The sequence below is a fragment of the Schistocerca piceifrons genome, chromosome 9 (assembly GCF_021461385.2).
Source record: "Schistocerca piceifrons isolate TAMUIC-IGC-003096 chromosome 9, iqSchPice1.1, whole genome shotgun sequence".
NCBI classification, from domain to species: Eukaryota; Metazoa; Arthropoda; class Insecta; order Orthoptera; family Acrididae; genus Schistocerca; species Schistocerca piceifrons.
In genome coordinates, this window is record NC_060146.1 from 119,236,851 (window position 1) to 119,249,004 (window position 12,154).

General features: G+C 40.3%; 1 protein-coding gene across 1 annotated transcript in view; it reads left to right on the forward strand.

The window, feature by feature from the left end:
• The window catches only part of LOC124717097, a 357,007-nt gene that overhangs the window by 45,897 nt on the left and 298,956 nt on the right, over positions 1–12,154 (forward strand). The window contains exons 4-5 of the mRNA XM_047243803.1: positions 6,276–6,449; positions 10,031–10,207. Of these exons, the coding sequence (XP_047099759.1) occupies positions 6,276–6,449; positions 10,031–10,207 (351 nt within the window). The remainder of the gene's footprint in view (positions 1–6,275; positions 6,450–10,030; positions 10,208–12,154) is intronic.

The following is a 12,154-nucleotide window of genomic DNA, read 5'->3' on the forward strand; positions in this document are numbered from 1 at the left end:
TTGAGATATTTTCAAAATACTTTGCACACACATAAAAAACCTCAAAAAGTTTTTTTAGGCATTCACAAATGTTCGATATGTGCCCTTTTAGTGATTCGGCAGACATCAAGCCGATAATCAAGTTCCTCCCACACTCGGCGCAGCATGTCCCCATCAATGAGTTTGAAAGCATCGTTGATGCAAGCTCGCAGTTATGCCACGTTTCTTGGTAGAGAAGGTTTAAACACTGAATCTTTCACATAACCCCACAGAAAGAAATTGCATGGGGTTAAGTCGGGAGAGCGTGGAGGCCATGACATGAATTGCTGATCATGATCTCCACCACGACCGATCCATCGGTTTTCCAATCTCCTGTTTAAGAAATGCCGAACATCATGATGGAAGTGCGGTGGAGCACCATCCTGTTGAAAGATGAAGTCAGTGCTGTCGGTCTCCAGTTGTGCCATGAGCCAATTTTCCGCGGGCTATGCGTGAAACTTGCCCGCACCCGTTCAACCGTTTCTTCGCTCACTGCAGGCCGACCCGTTCATTTCCCCTTACAGAGGCATCCAGAAGCTTTAAACTGGGCATACCATCGCCGAATGGAGTTAGCAGTTGGTGGATCTTTGTTGAACTTCGTCCTGAAGTGTCGTTGCACTGTTATGACTGACTGATGTGAGTGCATTTCAGGCACGACATACGCTTTTTCGGCTCCTGTCGCCATTTTGTCTCACTGCGCTCTCGAGCGCTCTGACGGCAGAAACCTGAAGTGCGGCTTCAGCCGAACAAAACTTTATGAGTTTTTCTATGTATCTGTAGTGTGTCGTGACCATATGTCAATGAATGGAGCTACAGTGAATTTATGAAATCGCTTCAATCATTTGTAATAGCCCTGTACAAGTGTTTTTAATGTTTTAACTTACATTTACTGGTATGTATTTTATTGTTGATGTACATTTTCTAGCATTTGTAGACTTAGAGAAAGCTTATGACAATGTTGACTGGAATACTCTCTTTCAAATTCTGAAGGTGGCAGGGGTAAAACATATGGAGCGAAAGGCTATTTACAGTTTGTGCAGAAACCAGATGGCAGTTATAAGAGTCGAGGGACATGAAAGGGAAGCAGTGGTTGGGAAGCGAGTGAGACAGGTTCGTAGCCTATCCCCGATGTTATTCAATCTGTATATTGAGCAAGCAGTAAAGGAAACAAAAGAAAAATTCGGAGTAGGAATTAAAATACATGGAGAAGAAATAAAAACTTTGAGGTTTACCAATGACATTGTAATTCTATCTGAGACCTGGAAGAGCAATTGAACCTAATGGACAGTGTCTTGAAAGGAGCATATAAGATGAACAACAACAAAAGCAAAACAAGGTTAATGGAATGTAGTCAGATTAAATCAGGTGATGCTGAGGGAATTAGATTAGGAAATGAGACACTTAAAGTAGTAAAGGAGTTTTGATATTTGGGGAGCAAAATAACAAATTATGTTTGAAGTAGAGAGGATATGAAATGTAGACTGGCAATGGAAAGGAAGGTGTTTCTGAAGAAGAGAAATTTGTTTACATCGAGTAGAGATTTAAGTGTCAGGAAGTCGTTTCTGAAAGTATTTGTATGGAGTGTAACCATGTATGGAAGTGGAACATGGACAATAAATAGTTTGGACAAGAAGAGAATAGAAGCTTTTGAAATGTGGTGTTACAGAAGAATGCTGAAGATTTGATGGATAGATCACATAACTAATGAGGAGGTATTGGATAGAATTGGGGAGAAGAGAAATTTGTGGCACAACTTGACTAGAAGAAGGGATCAGTTGGGAGGACATGTTCTGAGTCATAGTAATGGAGGACAGTGTGGTAAAAATGGTAGAGGGAGACCGAGAGATGAATACACTAAGGAGATTCAGAATGATGCAGGTTGCAGTAGGCACTGGGAGGTGAAGAAGCTTGCACAGGATAGAGTAGCATGGAGAGCTGCATCAAACCAGTCTCTGGACTGAAGACAACAACAACAACAACAACAACAACAACAACAACATCAACATATAAATCTTGTGCAACTGTGGATTGAAAAAGGTATACAAGTTACATTACTATAACTATTTCTTTACATGTTCTTTAGTGCTGAAGATGATCACACGGGGATTGAAATCTAGATATGCAGTAAACATCATTGTGACAAATCGCTGTACGCTTTACTACTTGAAATGAAGTGCGAGGAGGTCTTCGGCATGAATACTAGAAAAGATCCTTTACATTTTGGTTATTTGATAAATCACAAGTTGAAGGATTTCGATTCAATTAAATGCCTAGAGATTACAGTTATGTACCACTTAAGTTGGAACCATCTCATAAAAAAATGTTGTTGGAAGGCAAACCGAAGACTGCAATTTATTTGCACAACATTTATAAAGTGCAACAGTTGTACTAAAAAGATTATTATGCTGCAAACACGTGCACAGCTTTTTGTGTAGGTACAATAGCCAACCAGTCTGCCCACCATTATGAATGGCCACCACCAAACTGTTGTCGAGAAAAAAGTTGACTGCCTTGTGGCATAACATGCAGCCGATCGTAATATGCTCAATTTCTGTGGCTACTTCGCAACGCGGGACATCTGGATCCTTCCCTTCCCCACCAGCTTCTATGAACATCGGAGTTACCCTTGCAACACATCCTTCACTCCTGTACTTGGCCAGTTTCCGGTAACCTGTTGTTTCCACACTGTCCAGCCAACAGCTGCCCACTGGCTCTGACAATTGTGCATCATGTGGCCTTGCCCGCACACCAGCCACCCCTCTGTCCCACGTTCCTAGCTGGCAAAACGGCTGCCTCCCTCTGAGCCACTAGCCACTCAACCCCAACCCCCACCCCCTCCCTGCCTCTTACCTTCCTCTCCCTCTTCATGTACAAACCCCGTCTGGCACAACTTGCATCCTAATGTAGTCTACCTGACAAAATGCCGCACTGGCATTGTCTCTCTGACCAGTGCCATGTAGGAGCAGGCGTAGGTGTGTGTGTGTGTGTGTGTGTGTGTGTGTGTTTACTTGTACTCTAGCTGAAAAGAGGATTACTTTGAAAGCTAGCAAGTTTCCATTTTCGTGTGTCTGTCTATGACTTAATGCTTCTGCTTTTCGGTGGGTGGTCCCCTCTATTCCTAAAAGATTTTATGCCTGTCCATTTTTTTGGAGTATTGTTGTGCACTGTACGCTTCATACCAGATAGGATTAACAGAAGTCATTGACAAAATTGCGAGAAGGGGGGCGAAATGTTATAGACGTGATGCATTTTTCGTTGTGATGAGATCGACAACTTTCTCCTTTGAATGCAATAATAGTTTCTTGACTCCCACCTAATAGGGAGCAGTGACCATTGTGATAAAATAAGGGAATAAGAGCTGACACAGAAAGATTTAAGTGTTCTTTATTGCCTCATGCTGTTTATGAGTGGAAGAGTGTGAATTACAGAGCATTCATGCAAATGCAGGTGTAATAATGGAAAGTCCTTGGATGTAAATATAGTTATATAGTTCAGATATTGTGAGGCCCATAATTGAATCTGTTGAGCTGCACTGCCTGTATGGTGTAGCAGTGCAGGTGAATGTTTGTGTGCATATGTTCCATTTTCTCTGAAGATGGGCTCATCCGAAAGCTTAGTAAACTTGACAGTCTCGGCTTTGTTTCTGACGACCCCTCGACACCTTCACTAGGTGGTGAGTTATTGGCTTGCTCCTTCCATTATTTATAAAATGTACTGAATCAATTTCAGGAAGCTGTGTCCCCCAGCTGTGTTCTTTCAGTCTCAAAGTGCCAATTGCTGTCCTACTCTGAGACATTGTGGAGTTTTGTGCTCTTTAGTGATCATGCAAGATAATTGACACGCAGTTAATTTGCATGTAGTAGGTTTGTGCAGCATGATTGTGTTAACCATGCACATGCTCTTAATTCATATACTTTATGTTTTATGATTGCAATTTTTTCCACTTTTTTATTAATCGGAACCAAAATGGTTATTTTGATATCGTGGAGTGTTTTTATTATCTGAAAACAGGTTTGAGTTAGCTCTCTACACAAGTATGTCCCATGAAAGTCCCTTCATCTCTGCAAAATTACTGCGAGCTACTGCTGTTTGAACCTGCATGTTCAGACCTTGATCTCCCACTAGAATTCTCCCGCCCTATCTCCTAGTTACCAAACTAAGTAATTTTTGATGATGCCAAAGGATGTGTCCTATTCCATCTTTCTGTCTAGTTGTGCCATAAACTTTATTTCTCCCCTATTTAAGTACCTCTTAATTAGTTACCCAATGCGCTCATCTAACTTGAGCATTCTCCTGTAGCAGCGTATTCTAAAATATTCTATTTTTTTCTCGCCTCAATTATTTATTGCAGACATTTAACTTCTGTACAATTTTCCACTCTAGGCAAATACTTGAAGAAAGTACTCTTATCAAATTAACCTTCTGTTAGATGTTAAAATATTCCTCATTTTTAGAAACATTTTTCTTGCCGTTTCCAGTCCACATTCTATACCTTCTTCACTTCTCCTAGCGTCAGTTGTTATGCTGCACAAGCTGCAAAATTTGTTCATTACTCTTAGTGTCGCATTTTCAAATCTGATTCTAATTTACTTGCACTCCATTGCCCTTTTACTTTTGTTATTTTTGGTCTCATAACCTGTGTTCAAGTCATTTTACATTCAATTAAACTGATCTTCCAAACTTTTACTGTGTCTGACATAATTACAATGTCATATTTCTTGTTTGTGAACATTAATTTATTTTCTGATTTTCTGCTTAGTTTCCTTTTCTGCTGGTACAGTATACTGATGGGGAACAGTATTGTGTACGTATACGGATATGGTGTCTGTTCTTTCGGACATGTCCGAAAGATACCATTGATGACCTGCAGCCGTCTAGAACAAAATTAGAATTATATATTAATACCTTCAGCTGCTGACAGGCGCTGTATCCATCTGGGGCACTGAGGATAGTGTGACTGCAGGATCTATCTCGAGCACGCCTCCTGCAAGACCCACATTCTCACCTTATATGTCCACACACTACATTTGTTGTATCCCTACCCGACACACTCATTACTCATGGAAGACATTCTTATCGAGTCCCGTAAGAGTTCGGGTAATATGTGTGCATATAGTGCATATAGTTCTGGCAATACCAGCCATGACCTCCTCCTTCTGTGCGGATGCACACATATTACTCGAACTCTTACAGGACTTGGTAAGAATGTCTTCCACGAGTAATGAGTGTGTTGGGTAGGGACACTACGAATGTAGTGTGTGGACATACAAGGTGAGAATGTGGGTCTCATGGGAGGTGTGCACTAGATAGTCCCTGCAGTCGCACTATCCTCTGTGCCCTCGGTGGCTCAGAGGGATAGAGTGTCTGCCATGTAAGCAGGAGATCCTGGGTTTGAGTCCCAGTCAGGCCACACATTTTCACCTGTCCCTGTTGATATATATCAATGCCCGTCAGCAGCTGAAGGTATTAATAATTCTAATTTCGAATAGCATTGTGGTTAGGCTGCAATCCTGAGTCAGTTTCTTCAACTTCCCCCTCCCTCTCTTGTCCTTTGACTTTCAGAACAGGTCTGGTTTCTATACAAGGAAGGGTGGATAACCTTTCACCGCGTGTTCATTACTACTGATAGCTTCAGGATTTCAAAGAGTATATTCTAGTCAACATTGTTTTAAGCTTTTTGTAAATCTGCAAGTGCTATAAATGTAGATTTGTTTTTTGTCTCTCTATCATGAATAAGTCAAAGGGTCCTTACTTGCTCATATATTTCTACATTTCCCCAGAACCCAAATTAATCTTATGACAGTTCTTCCAGTCTTCTATAGATAATTTGTTTCATAAATTTTCAATCCTGACTAGTTAAAGTAATGCATAAGTAATACTTTTGCCTTTCAGCATATGCCTTCTTGCATATTAACATTAAAACTGCTATGGCTTTGGTAGTTTTACAGTGGAGTCTGTGTACAATATTTTTTCAATGTTCAAGTCATGTAGTGTTTATTTAATATTAGACCTGTATAAACTGTGTACCATCTTTATTGTCAGGGACCGCCCGACTGCCAGGAGCTGTGATTTGCATGTCAGTATGTTCCCATTGAATGTGATGGTGAATACCTTTGAGAGCTCAAGTGTGTAATCAAACATGGTGTAGCTCAAAAGTGAGAAAATTTTATACAGTAAAACTGCTGTGTTTGAGACAAAGGGTATGCAGAGGAACTGACGTACGATTTGGTTTATGACTCATGATTCTTGTGTTGCAGAAGGTTCCTATCACTGCAGCAAGTGCACCTGAAAAACGTTTGAACGCTGACTCAAAACTAAAAGACCAGGAAAGAAAGAAACTGAAGAGGAATGACCTTAGCATCCTGGACCGAGTGAAGACTAGTAACACGGAAGCAGTTAATGCCGACAGCAATACAAAGTCTGCAAAGGAGGTATGCATATAAAGCTGCACAGTTTCCATTACCTTTGTAATATCAAATTCGTAGATCTGTCAGGGGGGAAAGGCGTTCACTTATTAAAGTAACCTCTCCCCCCACCCCCCCACCACCACACACACACACACACGCAAGTGGTATCAGAGTTGCCACAAATTCTACAAATCAAGGAATTTTGTACATGTCAAGGAATTCAGGGAAATTTGAAAAAAAGAAAATCTTGTTGTGCACCCCTCCCTACTGTGTCCTTCCCACCCACCACTTCTCCCCTCTCCACCGCTCCCCTAAGCTTCCTGTCAGCTGCCTATGAGAGAGGCAGGGAGCCGTGAGTAGTAGTTTGTTCAGATCTCAAGAGTATTCGCACAAGTGTCTGTTGCACAGATTGATCACTGTGGGTGCAGTTCTCACATGGTGTCGTGACAAGTGACTGTGGGCGCGAATAGCTGGCCACATGTGCACGAGCCAGAACTGTGGACCAGTTCTGCGTGTATCTCTTGAGGAATCGGGATCACCTATCTAAGGCCTGTCGCTTCCCACTGATGTGTAGGTCTGCCTGTTGGATGTGGTCTCTGATCTGCCTGCAGACCAGGTCTGCTTGTGTGTGGCATAAGTCGGCAGCTTTTCTTGACTTATCCACAGACTCAGGACTGCAGTGCATGTTCGACAGGTGAGAGACTTCGGGCAGTCTATTTCAGGAGTTGTGACTGTGTCTCAATGCATGTATGCTGTACAGTGTGATGTTTTGCAGGCATTTAAATTATTGTAGTACTTATCAAGAGAGTGATTCAGGAGTGTTGCAGCTCTAGAGATCGGTATAGTGAGGTTTTAAAGCAGAAGCAATGTGAAGAATATGAAGAAGCCAAGAGAGTTAGACAGAGGTAGTCCATTATCCAGCAAGTTAATGAACTGGGCAAGGGGACCACTGAACTAAATGGAACTGATGGAGAGATCAGGCCTCTCATGAAGGACTTTGGAGTGGTTGTCATTGATAGATTTTAATTGACTTTTTATTGTTTGACAAAACACTGAGTATTATTTGGCAGGGAAAATGTCACTATACGTACCCAGTTATGTCATTCTTATTTTCAAAACTTTAATATTACATTATACAACATCTTCCTTTCACATTTCTTATCTGATGCATTATCTCACCTGGAATATTGATAAACCCTGTGTGGGAGAAACAGGTGTTAATTCAAAGTTTGGGTTACCTTGTTTAAGAACACAGAAATCATTTACCGAAAAATGACATTTATTTACACAGCTTACCTGTTTACATACATTTTGGATCAAAAATCCTGTAAAGAAGACAATAACTCCCTGTCAAGACCTTCCAGCATACTGGAATAATCTTCTGCAGTTATCTGTATGTGCTGTAACTGTTCATTTGCACTTCATAATATGTATATATTTTTGACAAAGTTCTTGTATTTTTGGAAGTATTATTTTACTGAATGATTTGAAAGTGGGTCCTGGCCCAAAACTAGTCATCAAATGAATAAAAAGTGAAATTTGCAACATAGGCTGATTTGCTGTTGTACGAGGGTCACTCCAAAAGAAATGCACATTATTTTTTTTAAAAAAATCCATCTTTTACTCTACATGTTTGAAAGTTTTACAGTGTGTAGATCCATCCTTTGGGAACAATATTTTCATTCCTCCACATAATTTCCATCCCTCTCAAGCCATCTTGGAACCAGTGCCTGTATACCCGCACAGTAAAATTCTGGACCAACCTGTTGGAGCCACTGTCTGGCAGCCTGCACGAGGGAGTCATCATCTTCAAACCTTGTTCCACGAAGAGAGTCTTTCAGTTTTCCAAAGAGATGATAGTCACATGGAGCCAGGTCAGGACTGTAAAGCGGATGTTTCAGTTTTGTCCATCCGAGTTTTGTGATCGCTTCCATGGTTTTTTGACTGACATGTGGCTGTGCATTGTCGTGCAATAGCAAAGCATCCTGCTTTTGCCGATGTGGTCGAACACGACTCAGTTGAGCTTGAAGTTTTTTCAGTGTCATCACATATGCATCAGAATTTATGGTGGTTCCACTTGGCATGATGTCTACAAGCAAGAGTCCTTCGGAATCGAAAAACACCATAACCATAACTTTTACAGCAGAAGGTGAGGTTTTGAATGTTTTTTCTTGGGTGAATTTGCATGCCACCACTCCATTGATTGCCTCTTTGTCTCTGGTGAAAAATGATGGAGCCATGTTTCATCATCTGTCACAATTTTTCCTCTCCACCATTCTCATACTGTTCCAAAAGTTCGCTGCATACCGTTTTTCTTGTTTCTTTGTGAGCCACTGTCAACATCCTGGGAACCCACCTGGCACAAACTTTTTTTAAACACCAACACTTTCAGTATTCTTCAAACACTTCCTTCCCCTATCCCAACATAGCATGACAATTTGTTCACTGTGATGCGTCTGCCAGCAATCACCAATTCGTTAACTCTCTGCACATTGTCTGGGGTGTGTGCAGTACGAGGCCTGCCGCTGCAAGGACAGTCCTCAATATTGCCGTGCCCGCTTTCATCACGTAACCTGCTTGCCCACTGACTAATTGTACTGCGAGCTACAGCAGCATCTCCATACACCTTTTTCAACCTCTTGTGGATGTTTCCCACTGTCTCGTTTTCACAGCACAGGAATTCTATGACAGCACGTTGCTTCTGTTCTGACAAACGTCAAGTGTAGCAGCCATCTTGAAGACATGCTGTGACGGTGCCACTCACGGGAACAGGTTGAACTAAGTTTGAAAACAAGTGGGAAGGATGTATCTACACGCTGTAAAACTTTCACACATGCGGAATTGAAACTGTATTTTTACAAAAATAGTGTTAATTTCTTTTGGAATGACCCTTGTACTAACTTGCTACTCATTCAATGTTTGATTTAAAATACATTCAGAAATACAAGTCCTTACATTTTTTGTTAACTTAATCTATTTACTTACCCTTCAGATCTGAAAATTTATCAGGGCAAATTCCAAAAATGAGTCTGGAAAACAGGAAATTTCACATCGGGAAACTTGTGGCAACCCTGAGTGTGTTAAAGGAATAAGTTCCAGAATTGAGGTTTCTGAATCAGGTTCAGCAGTGTGATATAAAAGCATCATTTCTGGAATGGAACAGTATAATGAAAAGGATAGTTGCTAGTACCATATAACAGAGATGCAGAAAGATACAACAAAAAGACTGTCGGAAAGTTAGCTTTCAGCCAATAAGGCCTTTTTCAAAATAGACAAACACAAATACAAATGCAACTCACACACACATGACCACAGTCTCTGGCAGCTGGAGCCATTTCTGTAACTTACTTATTTTCTAGATTATGTGTAGTACAATGACTTACATTGTGGTTGTCTCTTGGACTATAAGACCTGTTTATGTGTTCCTTGCTACCAGTACATCTATGATGATGTAACATTATTTGTTGGCTGTATGTTAAAGGGGAATGTAAAGAATCCTCTGTGTCTTGGGCAGCTGCAGAAACAAAAAGCACACACAGAATACAAACTCTTCCAGGCAGGCTGAGGTATGCATTGATTTGTGATATCACATTCTCCCTTTGCAGGAGACTCCTGTGATTTCAGCAAATAAATCTAGGCTACGTTCCAAGTCTGAAACAAAACCAGAAGAATTGGAGAAGCAGAAAAAGAGTAATAGTAGTAACCTGAGGACAACGGACAATGACAAAGACTCTAGCATGAAGTCTGTCAGTGCTGGCGATGATACGAACTCACCTCAGAAGGTACACAAATACAGCTAAAAATTTTTGGTTTTGACAGCAGAAGTTGTTCATTGTCTTTCATCCAACAGATTGTTCCAGTAATTACTTATTACGTAGATGTTAAGGCAGGGAATCCATTTTTTGAGTAGTTGTATGTTCTGATTTGTATTGCTTTCATGATCAAACAGCATTTTGTAAGAACTGTTTATGCACTTAAACTTGTAGTGGTAAGAGAGACTTGGAGAATGATCAGTAAATTCTAATATTCCTTTTTGTGGACATTGAGGTATATGAGGCTAAATTACTAAGTGTCTGTGATTACATTCGAGTTGTCATTCGCTTTCCAGGATGAATTGAACCCATGAGCTCATAGGCTGCATTATTCTTGTCTTTAGTGGCATGTTTCATTGTTGTCACATCAGTTCACTTTGTGCTTTTGTGAAGCAAATGTGGCTTTGTTACCCTGTATTTGTAGTAATGAAGAACAGCAGCCTGTGACCGATGTTTTGTGGTCTGAAGATGCATTTATTTATTTATTTACACATCAAGTTCCATAGGACCAAATTGAGGAGCGAGTCTCCAAGGTCATGGAACATGTCAGTACATAAACTTATAACATAAAAGTAATAACAGATAAAAATAAATGTTCATGAACCTGAAAAAAATTCAGTCCATAAGTTTCAAGTAACCTCTACTCCATAGAAGACTTTCAGCACAATATGGAGGCAATATTTTACCATGGAAAATGTTTACCATTAGATTAAACAATTAAATATGGTCGAACAAATGGGAAGGACAAATAAAGAGCAAGGTGTCCAGATGCAACCAATGCTGACCAAGGTCGTGACCTAATTTTGAATAAACTGAATAAACGAAAATTGTATCTGATGAAGTGGCAAGCCTTGTATGTTATCCATGATTCTGTATATTTCACCCTTAGCAGTCTAAACTTTCTTAACGTTTCTGAGAGATGGGTTCCAAAATAACACAATGAACAGCACAAAAGGAATAATGTGAGAATCCGTCAGCAGCTGCAGGGCTGCCATGCTAATGAAGGTGAAATGTTTTTAAAATGACTCATCACTAGAGATGGAAACATGAGTTCTTCACCTTGATGCAGAGAACAAAAGTCAGAGCATGAGCAAACACCAAAGTGTAGACCGGAAACATCCTTGGTCTCCAGTGAAAAAGAAATCTGAGTGTCAATCCTCGGCAGGAGAAATGATGCTATCAGTTTTTTCGGGGCACACACAGGCCATTTCTGGAAAATTACCCTGAAAAGAGGCAACAGTAAAAAGTGAACATTACAGCAATGTTCCTAGCAGTGAACTAAGCCTGCAGCTTGAAACACAGTGGTATATTGTCGAACAGTATTCTATTTTTGCATGGCAGTGTGCATCCACATATCACCACCTACGCTATTCAGACTCTTGAGAATATGCATTTAGAAGTGTTGGAGCACTCTGCATTCAGTCCTGACCTTACACTGTCAGATTTACATTTATTTGGTCTGCTTAAATATAATTTAATTGGCCATCAATTCACTTCTAATGAAGATTTGAAGGAAGTGGTACATACGTGTCTCACTGTTAAATCAAAAACACTTTTTTCCTGAGGGCATTGAAAAGCTTGTTCAGTGATAGAACAAGGATGCTGAAAAGCAGATGACAGTGTCATAAATTTTGTGTTGTTGTATTTAAGAGCAAAAGTTGCGCAGATACATTTTGACCATTATATAAAAGTATCCTTTCTGGAGCATGTTTTCTGGCTTATCTGTAGTATCCAACTTATAGCATGGTTTTATCTTCTAATATAACATCTCTGCATGTGTCATTTTTTAACATACATCTGTAATTTTGTAACTCTATTTGGTGAAAGAGCAGTAAGGGAAATTGTAAACACTCCTCTATTTCTAAAGGAACTACAGTAGCAGAGAGCATACACAATATACCAACTCGTGCCGACAGG